This window comes from Trichophyton benhamiae, assembly GCF_000151125.1.
Source record: "Trichophyton benhamiae CBS 112371 chromosome Unknown contig01535.1, whole genome shotgun sequence".
NCBI lineage: Eukaryota > Fungi > Ascomycota > Eurotiomycetes > Onygenales > Arthrodermataceae > Trichophyton > Trichophyton benhamiae.
The window spans coordinates 88,233-115,934 of NW_003315109.1; the positions used below are offsets into that span (position 1 = coordinate 88,233).

At 47.8% G+C, this 27,702-nt stretch overlaps 8 protein-coding genes across 8 annotated transcripts; 5 read left to right on the plus strand and 3 right to left on the minus strand.

The window, feature by feature from the left end:
- Window positions 1-417: 417 nt before the first annotated feature.
- ARB_06318 (NADPH-cytochrome P450 reductase (CprA), putative) lies at window positions 418-2,579 on the plus strand (the record flags this gene model as incomplete). The annotated part of the gene is made up of 2 exons (XM_003015149.1): window positions 418-2,205; window positions 2,283-2,579. The coding sequence occupies 2 exons, from the start codon at window positions 418-420 to the stop codon at window positions 2,577-2,579; spliced, it is 2,085 nt and encodes a 694-aa protein (XP_003015195.1).
- A 1,194-nt stretch (window positions 2,580-3,773) lies between these two features.
- Window positions 3,774-4,130, plus strand: ARB_06319 (uncharacterized protein; the record flags this gene model as incomplete). Its single annotated transcript, XM_003015150.1, has 1 exon — window positions 3,774-4,130. One exon carries the CDS (start codon window positions 3,774-3,776, stop codon window positions 4,128-4,130), a length of 357 nt encoding a protein of 118 aa, XP_003015196.1.
- Window positions 4,131-4,820: 690 nt separating this feature from the next.
- Window positions 4,821-6,632, plus strand: mrb1 (meiotic RNA-binding protein 1; the record flags this gene model as incomplete). The annotated part of the gene is made up of 4 exons (XM_003015151.1): window positions 4,821-5,906; window positions 5,965-6,054; window positions 6,115-6,209; window positions 6,269-6,632. 4 exons carry the CDS (start codon window positions 4,821-4,823, stop codon window positions 6,630-6,632), a joined length of 1,635 nt encoding a protein of 544 aa, XP_003015197.1.
- A 990-nt stretch (window positions 6,633-7,622) lies between these two features.
- Window positions 7,623-8,576, minus strand: ARB_06321 (uncharacterized protein; the record flags this gene model as incomplete). Its single annotated transcript, XM_003015152.1, has 1 exon — window positions 7,623-8,576. One exon carries the CDS (start codon window positions 8,574-8,576, stop codon window positions 7,623-7,625), a length of 954 nt encoding a protein of 317 aa, XP_003015198.1.
- Window positions 8,577-9,292: 716 nt separating this feature from the next.
- Window positions 9,293-10,151, minus strand: ARB_06322 (putative replication factor-a protein; the record flags this gene model as incomplete). The annotated part of the gene is made up of 2 exons (XM_003015153.1): window positions 9,293-10,084; window positions 10,119-10,151. 2 exons carry the CDS (start codon window positions 10,149-10,151, stop codon window positions 9,293-9,295), a joined length of 825 nt encoding a protein of 274 aa, XP_003015199.1.
- Window positions 10,152-10,729: 578 nt separating this feature from the next.
- On the plus strand, window positions 10,730-13,552 carry ARB_06323 (uncharacterized protein; the record flags this gene model as incomplete). Its single annotated transcript, XM_003015154.1, has 1 exon — window positions 10,730-13,552. One exon carries the CDS (start codon window positions 10,730-10,732, stop codon window positions 13,550-13,552), a length of 2,823 nt encoding a protein of 940 aa, XP_003015200.1.
- A 10,804-nt stretch (window positions 13,553-24,356) lies between these two features.
- Window positions 24,357-24,836, plus strand: ARB_06324 (uncharacterized protein; the record flags this gene model as incomplete). Its single annotated transcript, XM_003015155.1, has 1 exon — window positions 24,357-24,836. The coding sequence occupies one exon, from the start codon at window positions 24,357-24,359 to the stop codon at window positions 24,834-24,836; it is 480 nt and encodes a 159-aa protein (XP_003015201.1).
- A 657-nt stretch (window positions 24,837-25,493) lies between these two features.
- Window positions 25,494-27,571, minus strand: ARB_06325 (uncharacterized protein; the record flags this gene model as incomplete). The annotated part of the gene is made up of 6 exons (XM_003015156.1): window positions 25,494-25,950; window positions 26,072-26,536; window positions 26,633-26,781; window positions 26,849-26,890; window positions 26,963-27,164; window positions 27,222-27,571. 6 exons carry the CDS (start codon window positions 27,569-27,571, stop codon window positions 25,494-25,496), a joined length of 1,665 nt encoding a protein of 554 aa, XP_003015202.1.
- Window positions 27,572-27,702: the final 131 nt, after the last annotated feature.

Genomic DNA, 27,702 nt, shown 5'->3' on the forward strand with positions numbered 1-27,702 from the left:
AAGAGACTTAAACAAAGTAAAGCGACCTGTTCAGCCTTTGGCCATCCCACAGGGAAAAAATCACCCCAGCACGGCTAAAAAGAACTAAGCGGCCGCCGAACGAAACTTTCAGCCGGAGAATCAGATAATTCGAGCAATAACTAATCACCCCATATATTCTTTTTGAGCCGGCGCAAGATCCAGAAAAGAGGACGTGCCCCTCCTGACTTTGTTGGACTGGCAGCGTCAACGGACACGTATGTCGGATCGACTTTGATAAAGGGAAATCGAAAATTGAGACCAGCTTTTGTGTGCGTATTCCGAGCCCCTGAGCCTTTGCATTTAGGCAATAGCAAGGCTACAGCAGACCTGCTCACATATTTTTCCTGCCTGCTTCCGCATATAGCTCGTCGAAATAGCCGTTGGCCTCCAGGCAAAATGGCGCAGGTTGATACTCTGGACATGCTTGTCCTGGCGGTCATACTCGTCGGGACGATAGCATACTTCACGAAGGGCAAATACTGGGCCGTCGTAAAGGACCCCTATGCCTCCTCCTACGCCGCAACAAACAGCGCAAAGCAAGGTCAGACCCGGAATATCGTCGAGAAGCTCGAGGAAACCGGCAAGAACTGTGTCATCTTCTATGGCTCGCAGACCGGTACTGCCGAAGACTATGCCTCCAGGCTGGCGAAGGAGGGATCCCAGCGATTCGGCCTCAAGACCATGGTTGCCGATCTGGAAGACTATGACTATGCCTGCCTCGATAAATTCCCCGAAGACAAGGTTGCCTTCTTCGTCCTGGCTACCTACGGTGAGGGTGAACCGACAGATAACGCGGTTGAGTTCTTCCAGTTCATCACCGGTGACGATGCCAGCTTTGAAGATGGCGGGTCGCCGGAAGACCAGCCGCTCTCCAAGATGCGATATGTTGCGTTTGGCCTCGGGAACAACACCTACGAACACTACAACGCCATGGTTAGAATTGTGGATAAGGCTCTGACCAAGTGTGGTGCTAAGAGAATCGGTGATGCTGGAGAAGGTGATGACGGTGCTGGAACCATGGAAGAGGACTATCTCGCCTGGAAGGAACCCATGTGGAAGGCTCTGGCTGAAGAGATGGGCCTTGAAGAGAGAGAGGCTATCTACGAACCTACCTTCAGCGTCATTGAAGAAGCGGACTTGAACACCGAATCGGAGAATGTCTATCTCGGCGAGCCAAACGCTTCTCACCTCAAGAGTCGAGGCCAGGGACCTTACAACGCTCATAACCCATTCCTCTCACCCATTGTCGAGTCTCGCGAACTGTTCTCCGTCAAAGACCGTAACTGCCTGCACATGGAATTCGACATCAAGGGAAGCCAGCTCAATTACCAGACCGGTGACCACATCGCTATCTGGCCCACCAATGCCGGCCAGGAAGTCGACCGTTTCCTCAAGGTGTTTGGTCTGGAAGAAAAGCGCCATACTGTCATCCGTGTTAAGCCTATTGATGTCACTGCCAAAGTCCCGTTCCCCCAGCCAACCACCTATGACTCCGTGGTCAGATACTACATTGAAACCTGCGGCCCCGTATCGCGACAGTTCATCTCCCAGCTCGCTGCATTCGCTCCGGATGAAGAGACCAAGAAGAAGATGATTCGCATTGGCGAAGATAAAGACGTTTTCTCAGACAAGGTGTCTGCCTTCTACTTCAACATTGCCCAGGCTCTGCAATCCTTCACCGATAAGCCCTTTACCGCCGTTCCGTTCTCCCTGCTTATCGAAGGCATCCCCAAGATCCAGCCAAGATACTACTCCATTTCTTCATCGTCTATAGTCCAGAAGGAAAAGATCAGCATCACTGCTGTTGTCGAATCATTACGTGTCCCCGGTGCCGGCCATGTTGTCAAGGGTGTAACAACCAACTATCTTCTTGCTTTGAAACAGAAACAGCATGGCGAGCCCAACCCAGATCCATTCGGCCTGACCTATGCCATTTCTGGGCCACGCAACAAATACGATGGCTTCCATGTCCCTGTCCATGTGCGTCACTCCAACTTCAAGCTTCCGTCTGATCCTTCGAAGCCAATCATCATGGTTGGTCCTGGTACCGGTGTCGCTCCATTCCGTGGTTTCATCCAGGAACGAGTCCACCAGGCTGAAAAGGGCGAGACCGTCGGTCCTACTATCCTTTTCTACGGCTGCCGTAAGAGCACAGAGGATTTCCTTTACAAGGAAGAGTTCGAGGTTGGTTCTTTTTTTTTTTTTTTTTTTTTATTCAAAGTGAGCTCCCGTGTCTCAATGAGCTTCTAACAATATAATAGGAGGTGTCCAAGAAACTCGGTGATTCCTTCAAGCTTATCACTGCTTTCTCTCGTGAGACTTCTCAGAAAGTATATGTCCAACACCGTCTTAAGGAACACGCCGAGCTAGTCAGCGACCTTCTCTCCAAGAAGGCAAACTTCTATGTCTGCGGAGATGCAGCCAACATGGCTCGAGAAGTCAACGTTGTCCTAGGTCAGATACTCGCTGAGCAACGAGGCCTGAAACCCGAGAAGGGTGAGGAACTCGTCAAGCATATGCGAAACACCGGCTCGTACCAGGAGGATGTCTGGTCGTGAGCATTATTTAACCGCCACTATCTACCTCATCTTCTTATCTTTTTGCCGCCACCCACTAACCGACTTGCATATTCCATATTTCCGTTCCTTCATCATGCTCGGATGGGCAGATTAATACCTCCAGATGTCAGGAAAGAAAATTATAAAAAAAAGATAAGAGAAAAAAAGGAACAGGGAAGGTCTATCTCATAGAATTTGCGACTTAGGTTCTTGCTGGAGTCTGTCTGGACTGTTGATTTTCTTCCCGCCCGGTCTTCCGAGCAAACGGCCTGTTTTCATCCTCTCTTCTCATTCTTTGCTTCGCTGTCTACTATCCCCTAAGTTGCTAATATTTGCTTTCTTTATTGATGCTTGACTTTGGATAGATCGTTTTCCTCTCCTTTCCTCTCCTTCCTCCCCCCCTTTTTTTACGATTTACTAGACTATTAGTTCATGAGTGACGACAGAGAAGCATATACAGACAGGACTATATATCATCTTTTCATAAATAGCTTTCTCAGAGTAGGGGTTATGCTTTGAAACTCATAATACTGAGGCAGGCTGGCCGAGCATACATCAGATGACGTTCTTTGATATATCGATTATTACCCCTTGACTGGCTCTTGGCCTTCCTCAACGCATGTTAACTAGTCCTTGAGAAGGCAATATCTCAACTACTGATGAAGCCATTCAATATGATGCCTTGTCTGCCAGCAAAAATTTGGCTGACTAACTAACTCAAGCTCGCCAAGGCGGAATTCTCCGTCTTACGCGGAATACATCTCAGCCTCTTGTTTTCCTTCATTTCCTATGTTTCTTCTCCTTTTCCGTCTGTTATTATTGATTTCTGTTCTGGTGTCCGAGTGAAACCGGCTGATATATATGGTAGGCGTGTTGATAATTTACTGTTCCAGCCCAAGATTCAGCCTTTGGTAACTCATCAAAGAGTTGACTTAGCTCAACACTAACCGAGATACTGAGCTATCCTCGCATACCCATCACTAGAGGTCGTTATCAAAATACATGCATACCAACAAAGAGTCCGGCGGCAGAGCTGCTCTCCTGGAACCGCAGATAGCATACCCCAGATTATGTAAACACTTAGCAACGACTAACTATATATAAATGTCAACAATGTTTTCTCCTGCTTGTCCCTTTATCTAGCCTGCTTTTAACATTGCCCTGTGCACTTGATATACCCTAGATACCACTACAATGACATTGGGCTGTCCTGGCCTCCAATACCATCCTATTGAAATGGAACAGCAACAGAGTATCTGGTCTCTTTATCCAGGCCTATTCTTCCCTCTATTCAGGCACCTTCTGGCTGTCCTGCCAGCAGAGATGCATCTACTATGCGGCGTCCACTTCGACGATACAGTCACTATCAGACTGCTTCCGTCTGATCTCACAGTCACTGCCAGCTCATGTATATATAGGCCCTCCAGCCTCCTTTCTTCTTCTTTTCTTTTCTTCTCTTCACCATCACAATCTTCTTCTTCACCTTCGTCATCATCCTTTGCTTCTTCATCTTCTGCTTCTTCGCCTTCAACTTCGACTTCTCAGGCGTAAAAAGCGCTTTCTCCTCCGCTGACGTCCAGGTTTCCTCTTTCGGCCATCCCGGGCTGCCTGCCTTCCTCCGCCTTGCCTGCCCCTCCTTTCGACTGACGTCCGCATAGCCTTTCTCTCCCCCTTCGCGCCCTTTTTTCTCCCCGTCGTCAGCTTCATCTTCTTTTCATCTTCTCTTCATCTGCTTCCATCGTCTTCTGCATCTCGAGTTATCACCAGCATCAAGTTCTCCGTTGCTAGTCTTCGTCGTCCGTATCTCAGAGGCTTCTCTTGTTATTCTCCTGCTTTAGTTCCCCAGACAACCGCTGTTTTTGCAGTCAGGACCGCCCTTTTTGCGTCCTTGATATCCTCTGTGTCCCTCGTTCCATCTTCTTACCACCCCCCGAATCCATCATCTTTGCCGTCAAGCAGCTCTTGTGTACGTACGGTTTTGTATCTATTCAGCTCACATGTATCCTCATAGGAATTTCAACGCTGACATGAAGGCCGTGGGCGGTTTTAGCGGCTATCCTGCTGTGTACAAGCCGGGTAGACGTCAAGCATATCCCCAAGCTAGAGTAAGTCTACTCACCTGTCCTGACTTTTGCTGTACATCATATACGCTCTTTCTGGGGTTTCTGCATATTTCAATTCCGTATTAAGCATTATTGATGCTAACATGGCAACTCTGTATAGACTTACTGGAGACCAGCCATGCAGGTTAAGTCTCAGGCTGAAGCTACGGCTCCGCAGTGCCAGGGAGCTGGCTACATGCAAGAAAACCAGCCTCACCACCCGTATGTTGGTCAGCAGACCTATGGTCCACCAGCTGGAGTTGCCAACAACCCTAGCAATGTTAATGGAAGCGTTTTGGCCCATCCTTTCAACAAGATGTCTCTTCAGAGCCAGCCAAACGGCTCCAAGCCCTTCCCTGTCAAAGGTGGTATGCCAATTCCCAATGTTGATATGTCTGGTATGCAGCATTATGGGCAGTACATGATGGCCCCCAATGGGCCCATGTTTGGTGGCTACCCTCCAGCACCGCAGTTTGGACAGTTCCCGATGCGTGCTACTGATCAAGGTAGCTCTCTCCAATGTATTCCTCCTAATTTTTACCCCGGCTTTCCTACCAACCCTCCCTTTACTCCGGATTGTGTATCTGGGTACCCCTGGCCGTATTATCCAAATGGTGATTTTCCAAACCACGGGAATATTCCCCTTGATCCACGGACCTCTGTTGACGAAGTGAATACAGGCAGCCCTAATATGGGTCTATCTGGGCCACCACAGGATTATTACCCTGGTGCTGCTCCAGTTGACCGCTCTTCCGCACCGGGTTATATGTATAACAACCCTACACCTCAGCAGCTTCTTCCCTACCAAATGATGAAGACTGGTTCTGGCTATGTCCTCCAGGACCTGGATGCTCTACTCAAACAGGAGCCTCCTATCCCACGTGCTGTCCCCGCTATGTGGACTAACCCTTCCGACCTAACTCTTGCAAAGTGCCTTGAGAACCGTGAAGGTATTACTAATGTCTACATCCGTGGGTTCCTCCCGGAGACCACAGATGAAATGTTGCAAAACTATGCCTCACGTTTTGGCAAGATTGACAGATGCAAAGCGATCATTGATTTGGAGACCGGATTGTGCAAAGGGTATAGTTTGATATCTTTTGTCTCTGTTACACATTTACTAATTGTTATTAGGTTTGGCTTTGTCCAATTCTTTAGCTTCGATGCCTGCGAGAATTGCATTCGAGGATTCTTCCACCTTGGCTACCAGGCTAGCTTTGCACAGGTAAAGGACTTGAGCCTCGAAGCATTCTGAGCTTATCTTTTTAGCTGACTTTCTCTAGAAATCTCGCAACTCCCGCCTTAAGGACCTGGAAGACAAGAATTCCACAAACGTTTATTGCACTAATGTTCCCATTGACTGGGCCGAGGCAGTATGTAGAATCTCATTGTTTGATCTCTACACCAAGCACATTCTAATGTTAGTGGTCTAGGACCTTCGCCGTCACTTTGAACCTTACCAAGTCGTATCTGAGAAAATCAGCCGAGATGAAAAGACTGGAGTTAGCAAGGAAGTTGGCTTCGCTAGGTTTGTCATTGTTCTCAGATCTCTTCCAAGTCGGCTAAGTTACTGACTGTAAGCTCTAGATTCGAGACTCGCGAAATTGCTGAAAAGGTCGTTCAACAATTCCATAACGTTGTTGGAAAGGACGGAGTAAAGCTCCTCCTGCGCTTTGCAGATACCAAGGCTCAAAAACAGCTCAAACATCAAAGCAATGAGCGTCGAGCTTACCGTGCTGGAGAATATAACTACTCAGTTGAGCTTGTTAATAGTGCTACTCCATCTCCAAGCCTCCATCGTCTACAGCAAGCCGCCTCTCATTTTAGCCCAACTTCTCAAAATAGCTACCCCTCTCCAATTGGAGGTGTCGGACAAGTTTGGACTCCTGCAACGTCTATTTCTCCACCGTATGAATTCTCCACCCCCTTGCTACAGCTTGATATATACTAATGCCACTAGAAGCGGTCCCATGATGAACAAATCTATGAACGGGATCCGAGCCGGCTCATGGGCATCCCGACGACCTCAACTTAATGCTGAGACTACTCCGAGCGCTCGTGGAAGATTCACAGTCCATAGAAGCCCTTTGGCGGATGATCTCTCTAGCTCATCTTCGACTACCGTCCTACCACTTCCACACATGAGTGGAAGTAAATCTGAGAATTCTAGCCCCATGAAATCGAGAGCCGCAAAGACGAGCATCATGTCGCCAATCCCCTCTCGGAAGGATATCATTGTTTCAACTCCACGATCATCCTGCTAAAGCCCCCAAGCCTAGCTACAAAGATGAAACATTATTCTTTGCATGCTGGATCACAGGACTGAAGAGCATACCAATATCTGATCCCCTTTTTATGACTTTATGACACATTGATTTGATTTTCATTTTATTCACAGTATCGGGACGGTGAGGCATTCTGTATCGGAACTGATCTGTTTTCTTTTTCTCTTTGATTTTATTCGCCTTGATTGACAAATTTCACCGGCCAAGTACATGTACCTGCATGTATTATGGGAATGTCACTCATGTCTACTCTCATTCATACTTATGAGATATCAACGTGGTCATACAGGTTATGGATGGTTGCCAGGAACTTGTGGGCAGATAGTATTTTTTAGCTAGCCTTTACACGTTACGCTTTTTAACGCAGTTATTTGAATGCCGTCATCCCCAGTTATACCACTCAAAACCCACCGTAGATTGGTACAATATCGTGAGATAGTCACCAACAATCAAGAAAGCATTTCTCTGCCTTGCTTTTCAAATGCGAAGAAACGTAAACGTACTTATTTTGGTCGTAGGCAAGCGTATCTCCTTAATTTTAGGTATATATTAATCGCCCACCAACCTCTATTTTTCCACTTTTCGATAATGCACTTTCTGTAGTTCTGGAGACTAGATATCTAAAAGTTAGGGAAAGGAAAAAAAAAAAGACAAAGTTAGTCCCTCCCCAGACGCTCCTCTTCATCCTCTATTAACTCGTAGGCAGGTTTATAAGTAACAACATGATTATTCAATCCACCATTCTCAACTGTCCCCTCTACCTTCAATTTCGGGTTTGGATGGGTATCATTGGTTCCTCCTAAGCTGGTATATCCCTGGTCATAAAGCGGGCAATAGTCTATTCCCAAATGTTTGATGAACGCCCAAATCTCCACATAATGCCAATCAATTATAGGATGAATGCGCATGAAATCCGGCCATCCGTGATCCGTACGATCGAAATGCGTTAGTTTGCTGCCATGGGGATCGGTGCGGCGTGTTCCGACAAATATAGCTCGTACCTGTGGATTGGAAGACAGGTACTCCGCAAACGTCGAGCGGATGGTTGAATGTGGAGGATCAGTTGAATGACGGGTTAACTTGAGGTGGTAAGCCTGGGACGATTGTGTGACAAATTGTTCGACCGAAGGAAATGGGTGCCTAGGCTGTGCGTATATTGCCGGTATATATGTTGGGTGAGAAGGAGGGCTGTTGCTGCTATGAGATTGGTTGCTGGCGATGGAGGAGGAGCACGATGGACTGGTCGAAGCACAGTGCCGATGTAGGCTTGCGAGGAAGAGAAGGAGGAGAACAAGACAGTCCTTGCCGCCGTTATAGGAGATGGAGAGTTCGTGGATGGGGTATCGTGTTAGGGATTCTCGGATGACGTCTAGAGAGATACGGGTTTGTTGCTGGACACGGTAGAGTAAGGAAGAAGGGTCATGATCCTCGGCAAGGAATGCGGTTATTTGGCTGTGTAGATTGCGAGTCACTGTTGACAAAGGCGGCAGAGTCGGCGGTTCGAGTATGTCAGTCGTTTCTTTTGACAGCTGTTCGGCGCCATGTAGGGCTGTTTCCGTTAAAGATTTGTCCACGCCGTTCGCCTGGCTGATGCCGTTTGGGTCTGTCATTGCAGATCCGACGGTATATTATGTAGTGGGTGTATCGATTGAAGTGGGATGCGGTATCCCCCGCCGATGAAGGCAGCTTGCAGTTTGTCTCTTTCTCGCGATTCCAGCTGGATGTTGTGATGTGTATGCGACGCCTGCACGGCTGTGGAAGAGAGATATGGTCTGATTAAGATCCTTCCGAGGATAAGTACTTACGCTGCGCAGGCTGAATACGGGGTGTCTGTCAGCTGTGGGCCATACGGAGGATTTTGTTTTTATTGCGTTGCAGCCCCCTTCTCAATGCCCTCGACCAGTGGCAGACGTCGGTTGATATCCCTTATATATAAGGATTCGGCGCCGTAATAGCAAGAAATTTTCGATTTGACTGCCTTTCACTGCTGCCGCTGCCGCAGAAACTAATGCACGAAGGTTAGAGTATTCCGGCGTTGCACACCGTGGCAAAGATAAGGCTGAGTAAGCGGGGATGGCATTGCGGCGGCGGCTAGATAGCCGACCTTGTGCTATATATGCACGGGAAGGATATGCATACCAGGACGTAAGAACGTTGCGGTGACTCTAGTTCGTGTTGAACGGCGCATGCTGATGTAGAATTATACCATTACATCTCTGGACATCAATATTTTGGACATACATATCCAACGGAGTAGGACCCGCTGAATAGACTCATCTATAGATCTCCAATAGCCAGTAGTAAAACAAGCCAGGTAATAGCCACATCAACAGTCAAGAATCTTCCAGGTGTCCTCATCTACCGTGTGGTATATCACACTGAGTCCCAGGAGCTCCTCGGCAGCTTTATAGACTTCATTTACGTTCACCTGCATTATCGGCGCCAGGACATTCACATGCATGCCCTCATTGGTCTGCTTGCTGTTGCTGAGAGCATCGTATAGTTTTCGTGCCATCGGTGACATTCGCGGTAGGGAGAGATTGCTGCCACCCATATCCATCGCACCACCCCCGGTTCCGGCTCCCACTCCAGAAGCACCACCTGCCTTCGGTGGCGGGCCCTTGGTAAAATAGAGATGTACTGCTGTGGCCTCAAGGAAATGAACATGGTACTCGTTAATATTCGTTATGGGCCTGATTAACACCGCGTTAACCTGCCGCCGGTCATTAAATGTTTTAACATTGGCAAACACCTTTGCGTATCCGTTTGTTGTTATCTGGTGGGCTCTCGGTCGTCCAGACTTGTTTGTCACAGCAGCTGGACCAGCATTGCTACCCCCACCATCCATAGCCATGACATCCATGGCTTCAAGCTCATCGAACGCTTCTTTTTCTTCAGGAGGGATGAAATATTTCACATCTGTCTCTCCAGTGCCGTCGTCTAGCTTGTACGTGATGTGTGTGGCTAGTTTATTGACATTCCGAACTTGTCCCACAAAGGATACTTGATTGATATCGGCGTTATCTATTTTGAAGGGGGCTTCGGGGAATGCCTGGGTGGCATCGTTTAATTGTTTGATGGTCACTGGCCGAACTGATCTAGATTCACCGGAGTATGTCTATACCACCATCAGTCAGTCCATTTTTATATACAAGGCGGAGACAATTCCACTGCAGGTTCTCCATGCTGTGTACCTTTGACTGGCTGCTGCTGTCACCTTGTGCAAAACCACCCTCCCCCCCGCCATAGGGTGTTGAGCCGTACCCGTAATCTGTACGCGTTCGTTAGCTCTCTGAACAGGAGACGTATAGAATGAAACTCACCCATTACAGCTCTATTTATGCTAGGAGGCCGGCTATAATCAAGTAGCAGTGTTCTCCCGCACCGCAGCAGGTTGTCTTGCTCTCTATCTGCGTCTTAGTCTTCGTCGTTTTTAATTGAACTTCGCGTGTTTTTCACTTTTTGACGCGTCGAGGGGATATCACGTGGTCTTATTGCGGATAAAATAATATTCCTTTCCGAACCGTTTTCGGAATCCCAAACTTTAAAATATATCAAAAAGTTTACTTAAAAAAAATATTCAACTTTGATATTTGATAGTAAGACAGCTACGCCGACGTGACTCTACACACGGCCTAGAGCAATTATACATCTGGAAGCTCTAGTCTGTTTCCACTGTGTATGAATGGTACTCCTATACATCTAGCCAAGCATTTGGACACACTTTGAGGCTTCGATTATACCACAGATAACTTTGCCCACGATGCCTCAGCGGGCAGCCTCTCCGGCTCAGTCGGAGGCCGAGTTTGATTTGACAAAGAGTTTGTTTGCTGCAGATGATGACTCCGATACAGAGCTTCCTTCAAAGAAGCAAAAACAAAAGAAGAAGCCGGAAACACATGCACAGTCACTGGATATGATGGCGGAGCTAGAGGGCGAAGAGGACGACGATGGTGATGCTACATTCATTGCTACCGAGCAATCGTTGATGAACCGCAAAGCATCTGCCTTAAAAGGACGCACAGTAAAGAAAGGCGGTGGATTTCAGGCGATGGGCCTAAATCCTACCTTGTTGAAAGCTATCACACGAAAGGGATTCTCAGTTCCAACACCCATCCAGCGGAAAACGATACCACTATTACTGGATGATCAAGATGTTGTGGGTATGGCGCGCACTGGATCGGGGAAAACAGCTGCTTTTGTCATTCCCATGATTGAGAAGCTTAGGAATCACAGTACCAAAGTTGGCGCAAGAGGATTGATTCTATCACCGTCTCGAGAATTAGCATTGCAAACTTTAAAGGTTGTCAAGGAACTTGGCCGAGGGACCGATCTTAAATGCGTGCTTCTGGTTGGAGGTGACAGCCTTGAGGAACAGTTCGGATATATGGCCTCAAACCCTGACATTATCATTGCTACTCCTGGTCGATTCCTTCATCTCAAAGTAGAAATGAACCTGGATCTTTCCAGCATTCGGTATGCTGTATTTGATGAAGCCGATAGGTTATTTGAAATGGGTTTTGCGGCCCAGCTCACTGAAATTCTACATGCATTACCCACTTCTCGCCAAACACTCCTGTTTTCTGCAACTCTTCCAAAATCTTTGGTGGAATTTGCTCGCGCAGGCTTACAGGAACCAACCCTCATTCGCCTGGATGCAGACAGCAAAATATCTCCTGATCTTCAAAGTGCGTTTTTCACCGTAAAGTCTGCCGACAAGGAGGGCGCGTTGTTGCATATCCTACATGATCTCATCAAAATCCCTACTGGAGAGACTGAGGCTGGGAAGTTGGCAAAGAAAGAAGCCCAAGAGGGGAAACAAGGGACCTCGAAGAAACGAAAAAGGGTGGATATGAAAGGACCAGGCACACATGGTACTCCCACCGAGCATTCGACCATCGTGTTTGTGGCGACAAAACATCACGTTGAGTACATTGCCAATCTTCTTCGGCATTCTGGTTTTGCAGTCTCGTATGCATACGGTTCACTCAACCAAACAGCGCGCAAAATTCAAGTTCAGAACTTTCGAGCCGGGATATCCAATATATTGGTTGTAACCGACGTTGCGGCTAGAGGAATCGATATTCCTGTACTTGCAAATGTCATTAACTATGATTTCCCTTCTCAACCTAAAATATACATCCATCGTGTTGGACGCACAGCTAGAGCAGGCCAGAAGGGCTGGAGTTACAGCCTGGTACGTGATTCAGATGCACCATATTTGATTGATTTACAGCTATTTCTTGGACGACGACTTCTCATGGGCAGAACGGCTACGGAAAATGCCAACTATGCGGAAGACATTGTTGTTGGTAGTCTTCCGCGAAAGTCCCTTGAAAGCCACTGCGAGTACGTGGATAAGCTGTTAAGTGATGATATTGATATCGAAGGACTACGCTCAGTTTCTATTCGGGGTGAAAAACTCTACATGAGGACCCGAAATTCCGCTTCGGCTGAAAGTGCAAAGAGAGCAAAGGATATTGTCGCCGCCGATGCCTGGGTGACGATACACCCGTTGTTCAATGATGAATCGAGCAGATTAGAAGTTGAAAGGGAGCAAATGCTTGCCAGAGTCGGGGGATACAAACCGCAGGAAACCGTTTTCGAAGTCATGGGTAAACGGGGAGGGAAGAGTGGAAATGAGGAGGCGGTAGAGGTAATGCGCAAGATCCGCTCCGTCATGGAAAGGAAGAAGATACGGAGGGAGTTAGCGTCGCAGAACTTGCCGTTGCAAAACTCGAAGGAAGAGGAAATAGCTGACGACGCAGGTGAAAACCTGGGCGACATGTCAGACGAAGATATTGATGCCTCAATACAGGATGACCCGGATATGTCTCTTGCCGAAGAGTCAGATTTGGAAGTGACATTCTCATACCCAAAACAAAGCAAATCCCGTTCAAACGTCGAGAACGGCAATCAAAGCAACACTTTCCAGAACCCTGAATATTTCATGTCTTACACCCCAACATCTATCTCGCTTACAGAAGATCGCGGCTATGGAGTCCATAGCGGCTCAAATTCGAAGACCAATTTTGTTGAGGCTTCTCGATCTGCCACCATGGACCTTAACGGTGATGAAGGTGCTCGTGGCCTTGGCGGAGCAGGTTCAATTAAGCGTTGGGACAAACGGCATAAAAAATACGTCTTACGTCAAAACGACGAGGATGGCTCCAAGGGGGAGAAACTTGTGCGAGGCGAGAGTGGAGCGAAGATTGCTGCAAGCTTCCGCAGTGGCAGGTTCGACTCCTGGAAGAAGGGGAAGAGACTTGGCCGGATGCCTAGGGTGGGAGAGATGGAAAATTCCAATCTCGGTAATACCGGGGGTATTCCTGGAAGGAAATATAGGCATAACAAAGAGCAAGCTCCAAAGGCCGCGGACAAGTATCGTGGAGACTATGAGAAAATGAAGAAGAAGGGAGAGGCCATGCAAAAACGGCGGGAAGATGCAGGGATACCGACATACGGAGGCAAGAAGAATGTCAAAAGCGAACTCAAGAACTCCGAGGATGTACGGAAAGCCAGAAAACAGCTGGAAAAGAGGAGAGAGAAGAATGCTCGACCGTCGAAAAAAGGTAAAGGTCGATAGACATGAAGTCACAAGAAACACACCTATCGTGTTTTTAGAGGACATGGGATCTTCATTCCCAGCTATAATAGACAGTATACAAATTATACAGCACATATGGAATCAAAAGGCATTACCGAGCTCCAGCAACAAAAGGCGTTTTTTCAGTGAGATAAGGAGTATGCCCGCAGCTCCCAGCATTTCCCTTCAACTAACCTCTTCACACGCTCCTATCTTGCAGCACAGGCAAAACCCCTGGTTCCCAGGTCCGTCACCGTGTGACCGCTTCCTCATCCTTGCTCAGCGAGCTTGGCTCACCGTCGCCTGCTCAAATCACCTTTATTTGATATTACTTTGCCCCAACCGCGGCTTGCAGGTGTTTATTCAGACTCGATATATTCTGCATATCCCTGCCTGGCTCTCTAAATTTTAAGGTATTCCCGAAAATCACCCGGCTAGCCCCGGTATTACTAGCTGTCCCGCAAACGAACTAACAGCGTCAGAAGGCAGGTAAATGGAGGATGTCACTGTTGCAACTGGACTCCAGGGCTTCCACGTTGATCAACTCTAACCCTTATCAGCTCGCGGCGCTCGCGTGTGCCGTAGTCTAATTACTATACGGAGGAACGATGGTTTGAGATGACCGTTCTTTTTTGTAACGCCGGGGGGTCTCGGCACGGCTTGTCTCGCGCTCGGATTTCCAACCGTTCATCCAGGTTCTCGACTTCTTCTCGAAGAGTGGTATACCTATGAAACACCCCGTGCTTTTCGGCAGTTCAAGTCTGCCAGAAGATGTGAGGATGACATACTCCATAGGATGCTACATATTGCGGAGATCCCGGTAGATCAGGTTTGACTTTTCTCCGGGACACATGGGGGCGATTGTCAACGTTAGGGCCATCTCAACCTTGATTCGCAGGATCATGGACAGCATTTTAATTGGACACAGCGGTTTCAGCTGCTGCGGTATCGGCTTCGCTTGCGAAGACAGATCGTTTCGATGCCGGAGGTGGGCCGATGACGAGAGAAGAGGGAATTTGAAGCAGTAGCAGAAGAAGCCTGGTTGCGTGGAACTCATGACTTGTTTTAAGTATACAAGCATATCCCCTCCATGGCAAGCAGGGTATCGGGCATTCCGCAGGATGTTTACCAGGATATCCAGGCGACATCCGTCAAGGTCATTTTCCCGCTGCCATTCGTCAACGAGACAAGAGAATCGACAGAAGGTTGGTGTATATTTCCCTGCTCATGGAGGTGATGACCTTTCATCCTGGCTGTTGTTGAACGAGTCAAGAGTGTCCCGGCTTCCATCACATTCTCCTTATACGGAAAGACATACCTCTTTTGGTTCGGCTCTCGCTTCGTTTGATGTTGAGCCAAAGACGTTTTATCAACGACTTTTCTTTCGGGAAAAAGGAACAAAAGAAAAGGAGTAAAGAAAGAAGAAAAATAATCCTCCGTGTCCACAAAACTGTTTGTTCGCCTTTTGCCGCACTTTATTTGCATGTCTGGCCTGATATACTCCGGCGGACCGGGTGTGAAGGGAAAGAGGACAAGACCTCTGTTCAAAACGGCACTACTAAAGCAAGCTGGTTGGCCTTACCTCCAGTGGAGTTGTTAATTTGATCATACAAAACAGCCCAGGGCAGCACGCTCGCAGACGGTAAGACCCGGTGGGACACTGGTCAACGGTTCTTCCAGCAAGTGTATTTTGACTATCACCCACTTAGGAAGCCATTCGGGTGCAGAATTATCTTCAGGCTGCCTCGTATATTCCGTATATTCTGCATGACTAGACTCGAGAGCATATACATATATGGATAGCAGCATGCTCAACTAGTCAAGGGAGCGCGGGGAAGCAGGTGATAGGGGGGTGGAAGACCAGAAAATCAGTCTGCCTATCAAAGGTTGATGTCTGATGTCTGTTTCTGGTTCGCTCCGAAAGGATAAAATCATCTCTTCTCCCGCTTGAGAGTTTATAGATGATTTCTGTCAAGAACCAGGCTAAGAACGGTGCGTTCCCCAGAGAACTCAAAGCAGGGGATGAGATGTCTTGTTTCTCTCTTTCTTTCAGGCAGCATCTTCTTCCCCAGCTGGAGGAATTTCATCCTGCTCCTCCTGCTCTGCCTTCTCACCAAGACCAAGACCTCCAGCATTGACCCTGGTTCGGTATGCAGGGGATAACCTGGAGCCGAGATGAACACCCGCAGAAAGTCCGATTCTACTCGCCTATCATGGTCGAGGCAGTGCAACATGTCGTATTTTGGTACAGCTAGCGTTGTTTCGCTGCTCTTCGATACACAGATAACCTTGCCAATAAGTCCTGCAGCACGCTGAATCGAAGATAAATGAACTGCTGGGGATAATTTTGACAATTATCGTGTGTCATAATGCCCTCTCCAGTCGAGCAGCAGTTGAATGTGATGAGATGTTGAGAGAAGAACCCGGATCATAATATTGTCCGCAGGTCTGTGGAGTCTCCAGCTCATGGAACGAATATTGCTCCAGGCAAGTTTCCTCCTGCTCCTTGCTTTCTTTCCTTTTTTTTTATTCTATGTATTTGTTCCGTATTCCTCTCTGTTCCTATGTGTTTTACTATTTTATGGCTATTCAAAACCATTCTCAAAGTTTTATTCCTTTTTTTTTTTTTTTTTTTTTCTTTCCATTTTTGCAGCGTCTGACGAAAGTTTTCTAGATCTCCGTTGAAGAAGCCAGGAAGGCAAAAGTAACTAAAACTCTCCACATGGTCTTTATAGCAGCAAAATTGATCCGAGCGGGCGATCGGTATAGCTCAATTCCCCCTCGGATAAGCTTCTACCGGAGAGGCCAATGGGGTTGTTTTATGTACGAGGCATCCCAGCGGTACCATGGACGGCTACGATCATGCATTGACGTTCCCACCCAGGCAGCCAAATAACGGGAGACGAACTCGGTAAATAATACCATAATTGCAGTCTTAGAGCCAATTATTAGCCCTGGGTCGCCCGTCAATCCCGAAGCGAGAACCAAACTACGAGGCAGAGACTAGACAAAAAGAAGACTATACAGGCGCCGATAACTTGTTTACTGGGACCTAACTACGGTTTCTTAGGTACCGTTTCAGACTCTCTATATGGTATATTGTGGCCAGACTATTTGATGGGATTCCATACGTAAAACCGCTCGGCCGGTAGGAAGCTGATTCACGCCATAATGCGGTGAGAAAGAAACCCCGATATAACTGTTATTTTCTCTGCGAACTTCTTATATCGGGGTAATTATATAACTGCATTATCGAGGTATTTGTGAGGCGCTAATATAGTATTTTCACAGGGAGCCTCTCTTTTACAGTCAATGTCCTTGTGTTGTTTCTGGTCTTGCCTGGGGTTTTAAAAAAAGAAAGCGAAAATTGCCAAGTAGATTTCGGAAGAATGTCTGTCTCCTCTCTTTCTCCATTTCTTCTTTCCAGTTTCCATGATATGGAGACCAGAGGGGCTGTGTCAGATCCAGCATCAACAAATCCCGTCGTCGACCGCGCCGCCGAACAAGTCCTTTGCTTCGTCCATTTCGCCGTCTTCTTGCTCCCGGCGCCTAGATGGCCCATTATTGACGCGAACGGAATAATCCCACCAAAGCTCCCCATCAGCCCCGCCCAGAAGTTTGAATGGCAAATTATGCTCCAAATCCCAGGGAGACGGAGGACTCCGTCGCTTGAGCGAGTTACAGAACGCCATGTATAGCCTATCTTTCGGTATGGGGTGAGCCGAAGAGGAGCTATTGGCCCCGCGTCGATCCCGTTGATGCCGACCGACAATCATCAGGCGTAAAAAGGAAAGCCTGCTGGAACAAAAATAGGAATCTCTCTCTGTCGACACTGGCAACCTACAGAGTCTTCCTGCTTTTTCATGACATTTAATACTCCGTACTGATGCAAGTTCGGCCTGGCTGGAGAAATAATATTTCCCAAAGTTCAAGGGGCATGAACGTCCTCAGCTTTAATACGACTTTTCATGGCATTAAACAGTGCTAAATAGAACTGAGACCACTAGAGCATGCCTTATTGCTTCATTTGGCTTGGCGACCTGGGAAGAAAGTCAGTGATTCCTCAGGCCGGATAGACATACATATATTACGAGAGGGGGGTATCAATATGCCACACCACTATGGAGTTTTGACTTGCTCCTGCGAAAAAATAAAATAAAATAAAATAAAAAAAGGGAGAAAAAGAAAAAGTGAATGAGAACTAACAAGCACTATGAAAGTGTGTGGACGAGATGAAATTCGGACTTCGGGGATTAATTTTAGCTCACATCATAAAGTTGGATCCCCATGTCTAGTTCCATGGTTAGGGGCCGATCAGGCAGTGTACGCTTTCACCGAAAAGGCAGGTAAATGAGCCACGGGCAAAAACCATTTGGAGAATTTTCGAATAGATCCGCTTCATGCGATACCACTATCTCTCTGCTATGAAGCTGGGATAGCAGCTAAGATTTTCCCTCGGAAAGGACCCCAGGAGCACGTTGGCAGCCACAGAGTTGTGGCTCACAAAAAGCTGCGTTAACTACTCTGTAGTTCTACCGTGTATATACTTATACTTGGAAGCGTGTCTCCTAAAGGGTTCATGGGCACCAATATCTATATAGGAGAAGAACGGTCTGTACGGAGTATGGAGTCGGTAGTATCCAGGTCCCGGGAGACCGTTGTTCCCTGATGCCATGTTGGAGGTCCTATCCCTTGGAGAAATGGGGTCGAAAGGACCGTTTATCCTGTGCAGAAGGAAGCCGGATCCGTCGAGGCGGAAAATGATGCCACTCTGTTACGTCGAAGAGTGAGCAGCTGATGACTTTGAAAACCTAAAAAAAGGGTCGGAACTTGGGATTCAAACCCGAAAGACATAAAATAATAGAGGATCGGCGGCTTATGCTTGGGGACAGAGAGGCTGGGGAAATGACAGCTTGAAGAACCGCAGGATGATACGATACCCCAGGATACATCACCTCAGCGTGTCTAGCCATACAGCGCACCGGAGCATTGTATGTATCTGGCGGTATGATACGACATGCATATGCAAGATCCATGTATAACGTATATACACATCTTTTTTGGCTGATTACTTGTCAAAAGTTAAAAATGTTGTTCCATTTTCCCTTTTTCAATTACTCGCATCTCGAAGGCTCCGTTTAATTTCCGTGGCAGGGATCGTGCTCACTCGAGTAATATATCTCGATGATGAGTTGGTTGACTGCTTCACTATCATTACGAGCATGCTGTCTTGCGGTCCTTTTTCTCCCGGAGAAACCAATCACAAATGTCTCTCACATGCCGAGGCACGGGCGATCGTGATTGCATTACATACATACATATGTTAAAAATGCAGCCAGAGTAGGGATGCTTGCCATGCATAAGGTCGTGTGCAAGGCCTTTTGGATTTCTTAGCTGGGAAGGAAAGGCGCCCAAGGGAGTCAAAGAAGTTCGAAAGCAGGCTTGTGTAGGCGAAAGGCATCCATCGTCCAGCCTGTCGGGCTGCAGCACAAGCCATAGACATCGAAAACCAAGGGCCAGGTCCAAATATGGGCGAATTGTATCCGTATGGACGTGCGATCATATGACATGGGAAGAGGCCTAAAATAATGGATTGATAAGGTTCGGAGATTTTCCCCAAATCGCAGAAGAGAAAGAAAGCATGTTCACACTTCTCCATGAAAGTATCCTCCGTGGCTACCAGCCACAGCCTCGCCTCAAACGGTAGTCCATATCCGGTTCATATTTGAAATGGAGCTGGCGCTGGATATAACGTTTGGGACACGTCCGGGATGATCGACGGAATCCAGCCTGGGGATAAACAAATCAATAAATAATAATTTCTTTTTGATCTTCTTTCTGCCTTTCCTTTTTATGTCTGGGCCAATTGGGTTTTACTTGCTTTATGATTGGCTGTCCCCTCAATAACTAATCGTCGTTTGGCGAGGTGGTGGGAGATTGCTCTGGATAGCATCAGTTTGGTTGGGAATGCTCCATAATAAGTTATCGGGTTTTGCTCTTGATCACGAAAGTGGGTGGCGTGCATTTTATCTAGCCCACTGTCCGTACCGGGTAAGTCCATACACATGCAGACTTTCATGTTAAACGCCCTTTTCCCTCCTGGCGGAATATGCCGTAGATCCGGTGTTAAGAAGCAAGAGAGAAACAACCAGTGAGTCGGAAGGTCGGAAAGACCTTAATAGAAGAAAAAAAGAAAGGTTGACTATATTTGAGATGAGGGCTGGAGAACGGAAAAATAAAAGAAAATAAAAATAAAAATAAAATAAAATAGAACACAGGGTTAGTTATATATAATTCACTGATGCTCCTCACATGGCACAAGGCGCATTTTTTAAGCCCTGCGCTTTGGCGTTGGACCGAACTCGTCCGTACCCTTTCCTTCCAAAAAGGCCCTTTTTTTTTACGGACCCTGAAAATGCGAGCAATCCTGGCAGTGACCGGGTCCTCAGGAAGATGACACCCGTGTAAAAACTCCGTCTCTCTGAATGATCTGTCATCGGTACCGTTTGGGGGCTTGGCCTCTGTTTCGACGAAGGCTTGGGGTTGCGATCAATTGATATCCTGATCGCCGTCTGCGCTTTGATGCTTCTGATGCAATGGTGCTGCAGATAGACAAGCTTTCGGTTCTGGAGCCTTGATTGACCTCGTGTGGTTTCAGGGGTACGGAGAGAAACACACCAGCACAGGTTCGGCTAGAAATCCAGGGTTCTTCGCCGTCAAGCGCCCCTCCAGGAGCAAGGCACAAACCGCATCGTCAGGACGAGGAGTAGGTATAACACCTCCTTGGGGGTTCTCCACCGCTGTCAATGCTGTCCTGGCGGGCCTCAACAATGATGGGCCCTCTGTATGGGGAGACGTTAGATGTAGATATGTATCATGTACCCAAAGCGAAGGTATAGGCGCCGACGAGCTCGCAGCACCCGGGGTATTCTTTTGTCTCGCATTGAAGGGTTCGAGCACGCAGGGGCACGGCGTAGAATAATAATATCGGCATTTCTTTTTCACGCTGTTTATCCTTCTGCACCGCCGTGGATGGTGATAGCTCTGTTGCGCGGTTGCGCTGGCTCTTGATATGTTTTCTTCTGGTGTCGTCGCCGTTGTAGGACAGGCGGAACAATAGGCGCTTCCGAAAGGGGAAACGCTCCAACGTCAAAAGGAGGAAAACTCAACGTCAACTTCAACGTCAACTTCACCAGCCGCCAACCTCGCGGTATCCGGTACATCGCAGCGCCATCGACGGCCCAGCACGACTCGTCCGAGTAGGCGACGGTGCAGGTCAAGATCTCGCGTGCTGGGCAGCGCAGCCTGCCTCTGCAACTCCCAGGTTTCATGTTTCCGGCGCCGGTTGACGGAGTGGAGCGAGCGGCAATCACCCTCGATTCCACAGAGCACGTCTTGTCTGGTTACGCCAGTCCGTCAGGACACGCGCTGTTACTCTATGTACGGAGTACTTAGGCACAGAGTACTGGCTGTGTGAAGGGACGCTCTCTGGTTATATTCATCATCGCTGAACCATGCAAGCCACCACCCATTTCTCTGCTGGCTGATTAGCTGACATGGAAACTAGGAATCTCAAAAATGAAAATAATTGCGTCCAGCTCTTTGCCACCAAAGGATCACATATCGAGGGGATTTCTGGCTACTCATTGGGCGGATGGCTTGCTGCCCTCAATAATTTGAGCCCCTTATTGGGCAGTATGCAGAAGAAGATATACTGGATAACCGTAAGAAGACATGAAATAAAATAAAAAAAAAAAGAAGCCTTGTTCGATTTCACACAGAATTTCTGTACCAATCATGATTATCCAGGCGCTGTGCTTTTATCATATGATCCCTGCTTTCTTACTTGTCCCCTGGCTGATGCAAAACGACTACTACTGGCAGACAGACAGACATATATTATTTTCTGATCGACCAGCATGAAGATCAGGCCCAAGCAAGCGAACTCAAACTAGCGCCTATCCTGACTCGAGGTGGTGGGATGTCAAGAAAGAAAGAGGAGACCTGATAATATGGCCCACGATTTTATGCCAGGTGGGTGATCCACGGTATAAAATCCACTAGTAACGGTACCTGGCTTCTCCTTCGCCATCACCACTATTTGCCCGTGGATATCGTTCCCATGTCGTTCTGCACAGGCCATGCTATCCACTGCGGATACGATGTGCAGCGTGATGAATATCCCCTGGTTGCGTATTTCCTGTTGGCAATGAATTTTGCAATTCTCCTGCGGTCCAAGACCCTCCCAACTCTGATTTACGGTTCTTCTAGGAAAGCATCACGATGGTGACACCCAGATGCAACTTGCTTTTTCATCTCTTCTTCCCTCTTTTTTTTTTTTTTTTTTTTTTTTTTTCCTTTTCAAAAGAAAAAGACGACCCCACACGCAGCCTACTCCACCAGCGGAGATTGGCTCACGATCACTCTTCTTGCCATAGGGTATCTATCTGCATTGAACAATTGGAAGTTCTTCATTCTCGGTACTTCTTAAGGGTCCCGCGTGCCTACAGGTTCTCCATTGCACCCAGAATGACGGAATCTATCATACCTCCTTGTATCAGCCATCATTCTCGCGCTTTAAAAAAGAATTGATAAACGGCCAGGTCCAGCACAATCGGGTTCCGTTGTTCGAAGACCGCAATTTTGCATTGGAGGGTTATCTTAATAATGCTTAATTAATTCATTCAGCCGGAATTTTTTAGGTTACGTTTAACGCCGCCCATAACCTGCCAGACCCCTGACCCTTCATGCTGCAGGCTTATTGCGACTCTACAAACTACCACCACCTCCACCACTTAATACAGCTGCTTCATCCTGTCTGATCTCGTTCTTTTTTCTTCCTCTTCCTCTCTCCCCTCCCTTCTCTCTTCTCCCTCTCCCCCCTTATATTTTCTTCTCACTTGGCACCGTTGACTGCTTTCGTATACATTCCAGAACACCATCTCCCTTTAGTTGTACCTTCACCGCTCCCTTGCACCGAAGTCCCCAAGTTTGCCCTTTCTGGATCATACGCGGACAGGCAGAGGCGGCAACCTTGCATTGCTCTTTGACGGTCACACCCGATCCGTTGATCATTGAACTCAATACACACACTCGACTCTGTCCTGGGATATTTCTTCTCTTTTTCCATTGGCAACACTTCTGGGAATTGTAACAGACGTCATCTTTGATCCATCAACAACGTACTTACATACACCCTACTTGCGGGAAGCCTATCCGTGAAGTTAAACCTGGTTCCATTCGACGTGTTCTAAACCGCCATATTCTTGCCCTACTTTATACCCACGCTCTGCCTCATCAATCTCTTGCTTTTTGCAACTTCGACAGTCGAGAACAGGATATAAGAAAGCTGTCAAGGCCTGTGAGGCAATATATCCCTACCCCCCGTTCCTCGCTATCAACGTTACAACTCAGGCGATCCATACAAGCCACCAGGCCGGTTTGATTGTTATCCTGGTGCCAAAGTTGAAAAACTGCTTGCTGGTTCGGAAATTTTGATCGCTATGATTAAGGCAGGCCGAGTTTTGAACACAAGGGACATATCTCGTTAACGACACATTTACCCGACGGAACTCGAACAGCTCCTCTCGACGATTTATAATTCTATTTCGGTTTGCTGGGTTGCGCATTTACTAAGACCTAGGGAACCTGCACTTCAACGATCTACCTAATGCAGTGCCTACCTTCTGCCCGATTCTTCCCTAACGACACCTTCGGACAGCCCCATCGCTCAGGGTCAGATCCGCTAAGATTCTCCTTAAATCTCAGCGTATCGGACTCCCGCTATTCGAGCAGCTGTCGAAGTCCATATCTCTCCCCGCCTATGTCAGGCTCTCCGCCTCCAGAATTTAGATCTGACCTCTCTCATGGACTAAGGCATTCAGCACGACCAAGCTCTCCAACATCAAACTTGAAATATCCTGAGTCGCATCATGACTATCAAGGCCATCATATGGTCGGCGGGCAGGGGATAGATCGCGCAGTCTACGACCCGAGACAGTCGCAAATATCAAATCAGCAGTATGGGCTTCCGTCGGTGAATGATATTCGTCCGCCACATCTACTACCGGCATTCGGAGCGCCGAATCCCATTTCCACACGTACGACGACACTTCCTCCGCGGCCAACCCGCCGGGCGAAAGCTCATGTTGCGTCTGCTTGCGTCAATTGCAAACGAAAACATCTAGGATGTGATTCTGCACGGCCTTGCCGACGATGTGTCGTTGCAGGTAAAGAGGTACGTTTTGGCCATCAGTATAAATTCATAAAAACGTCCTTAGCCCAAATACTGACTGGCTGGCCCTTGTAGGAATCATGTGTAGACGTTACCCATAAGCGCCGTGGTCGGCCTCCTTTGAAGGTGGAAGAGGGACCTATTCGTACATACGAGTCAACATTTGGGCAACCAGGAATTCTGAGAGTGTCGCAACACCCTTCGGCCTCTCTGGGACCTGCTCGAGGGCATAAGAGAAATCCATCATCCAGAGAAATCAGACCCAGCACGGATTTCAACCACGCCCATGGGGGTCCGTCGAATGAAGGAGAACGGAGAATAGGATCGAGCCCAACAACTGCGATGCAGCCTCCAATGTGGACACCCCCGATCTTGCCATCCCCATCCCCCTTTACAGCTAGTAATGTGCCCCCTGCACGGCGGCCGGCATCGAGTGGGCAGCAGCCAACACCTCAGGCTTCCACTCATGACTACCAGCCACGGGAATGCCAACTACAAAGGCCAATGGGCCGCTTATCACCAATGCACTCATTTCCAGGGGAGGGACCACGGGCGTCGTGTTCGCCACATATGGCCTATAAACCAAGAAGCCCTACTGACTCGTCCTCATTCTCAAGCCCCGGGCCATCTGGAAGCTGGCCAGCCAGCTATCAGCCCTCCGATCAAGGGTTGGCCTCTTTTAAACTTCCTCCTATTTTGGGCAGAAGCTCAGATATTCCGCCTCCAAAGGAGGTTGCACAGCCTAGAAGATTTCCCTCATTGCCATGGCTGGAAACGGAACAACGACATCATCCCACGGCATCTGACCGCATAGTTTCTACCTCCGATTCTTCAAATCCTCTTTCTCCATTCCGCCGTGGATCCGTGCTCAGCAACTCTACACACGTCTCGCCTACTTCGCCAGTGTCTCTTCCCCCTTTGCGCACCACGGGACTACAAAAGGCACCGGCTGATCAATTACAAACTCCAATAGAAGACAGCCAGAAGGAAGAGGACAACAGACCCGCCAAGCGCCTGAGGATGGAATTGGGCGAGATGGTCAACGATTAATATGATTGCCCCGAACTGTACCCTTCTAACCTTCAATAACTTCCCTAAAACCTACCTGACCCCCCACCTAATTATATATCCTCCCTCCCTCCCTCCCTCCCTTTACCTTATTTTTCATTTTTTTTTTCTCGTTTTTTCTCTTTTATTTCCCCTATTTTGATTTTAGGCTCAAGGTTTCCTTTTCGTTACTTTTTGATTTGCGTTGCCTTTGACTTTTGAAATTTCCATTTTTTCTTTTTCGTTTTGCGAATACCATGTCTTCCTTTTCTTTTCCCTTATGTCAGTTTATACCCAACCCGCATGAACGAGGAAAGAAGCATTTGGATTTATGATAAAGTGATACCTTTAACTTGTTTAATATCTGACTGCGTTTGACATGTTGTCCAGCCTCTCTTTCCCCTTACTGCTACCAGTAGATATACAGATTCCTGTCCTTTACATGTACATACATTCTGAAGTTCAGCCACTTAATGTTTATCATGAGCTTAAATAGTATATACAAATATTCTATATATATATCTATATATTGATCATCTGCTCATTAGGTAGCGGAATGTTAATTAGTCCCGGAAGTGCAAGTCCAAGCAGGTATGTGCGTAGCTCAAATCCAAAATATATGTGTAAAAAAGACAAAAACAAAATATATTCAGTTGAAAATCACAAAAATACCCATTGCCCAGCCCTCTTGAGTTTATTCTGCCATTTATTATTGGGACCATCCGCGACTTCCACAGCAGAAGAGGCGCCCAGATCAGCCGCGCCGGCTACACGAGCCTCCTCATACCTATCGGTCAAGAGGTCCATCTCCTCCAACTTGACAAACTTCGTTTTCTTGACTACAAACTTCCAGGTCAAAAACATGCATAAAATAACTGGAAGTTGGATGTAGAAGCTGACAAAGTCAACCGGTTTGAACTTTGGGCTAAAAGATGACCATCCTTGAACAAGGATGAGCAGACCGTTGAGCCCGATTGATAAGATGGGTCCCCATGGGTAGGTCCAATTTTTGAAAGGGAGAAGATGCTCGAGGTTTTGCATGCGGACGGCCTGGCGAAAACGAAGAGAGGAGAACCCAATAGCCATCCAGGAGATTTGGTTAGATACACCAACGATGCTGTACAGAGAGGAAAAGATTTAGCATGATTTACTGGGGGAATATAGGAGGAAAGGGGGGGGGGGAGGACGGGGGCGGGAATATGATATATTGGGATGATGAAAGAATTGGAGCAACTTACTTCTGCAGCCAAGTCCAAAGCTGGCCAGCACCGATATAACTTGCACCAAAGCAAAGGCCACTAATGGCAGACGTGCCTATGACAGCAATCCACGGGGTCTTCCACCGATTAAGCTTCCCAAAGATAGCAGGGCCGTGGCCATTAACAGCGAGGGTGTAGAGCAATCTTGTGCCAGCGAACAGTGCATGGTTACCAGCTGAGAGGACGCTAGTGACGATGACGGCGTTAATGAAGCTGCCGGCAATACGGCTGCCTGCCATCTGGAAAACGATGGTAAAGGGGGAGGTCCGGGTGTCCTTGGTGGTCAGCTCTGGATAGTCGTATGGCACATTTAGGCCAATCATGAGGATGGCTAGGATATAGAAGATGAGGATTCGCCAGAAGACATTGCGAATCACCCTCGGCATGTTGCGCGTGGGGTCCTTTGTCTCTCCGGCAGTGATGGCAATGGACTCCGTTCCGCCGCTGGCCAACCGGTAAGCATATGTGAGGCAAAAGAAAAATAGCGGAGGCAGAGATATATGATAGATAAAGATTATCAGTGTAACTGCAAATACTTACTATGCGAATGAGGCCGTGACGAATACGGAGGCAAAGCCACCAATTCCGCCAACGAAGGGCGCATCTCCTTTGAGGAAGAAGCTGCCGCCAATGTATTGGTGGTCGACGTTACCGCCACAGTTGACGGCAATTCCAAGAATAATAAATATCTGAAGTTGTACTAAGTCAGTATTTTTTGCTAAGATTGGCCAGTTGGTATAGGGAGGCGCCACTTACAACTATGGTGACGACTTTGAGCAAACTGAGGATATATTCCATCTATGCAGGTGTTAACTAGCTTAGTTCTTTATTATAATTATGATTTTACAGGTAAACCGAGCATATACATACCTCGCCGTATGCCCTAACAGACACGATATTGAGTCCGACCAGAACGAAGAGAAATATGAGACTGAACGCCCATCCCGGAAAGGAATCCGTCCAGTACTTCAGCAGAAGCTGTAGTGCGACCAAATCGGCCGCTGTTGAAACCGCATCATTGAACCAGTAGTTCCAGGTCAGAGCAAAGCCAAAAGCATCATCCACGAAGCGCCTGTAAGCCAGTTAGCAGTGCATCTACGCATAAACACGAGTGTAAACAAGAGCTTACCCGGCATATGTACAGAAAGACCCGGCAATAGGTATAAAAGTGGCCATCTCGCCGAGAGACAACATGGTGATGAAGACAATGGCTCCCACAATGGAATATGATATCAACATCGACGCCGGTCCTCCAGTAGCCAGAGATTTGCCGGTTCCCAAGAACAGTCCCGTCCCAATCGTGCCAGCAATCGCAATCATCTGCACCTGGCGGGCAGAGAGCTGGCGCGCAAGCTTGTCCGAGACCACTATCGGGACACCATCAGGCTTCTCCGCTTCTGGGGGCATCGACTTTTCCACATCGCGGCTCTCAATCGTAGCCGGAGGCTTGATCTCATCCTGCACGTTCGAGGACGCCATCTTGTCTGTTCTACTTTTGGCGGCTGAGAAGGGCCTAGACAAGAGACCAGCCCGAGCAGGTGGACGGACCGACTACCTTTATATAACAATCCAACAGCCGAAAGAAGAGTCAACGGCCCGTACCCGGTCAG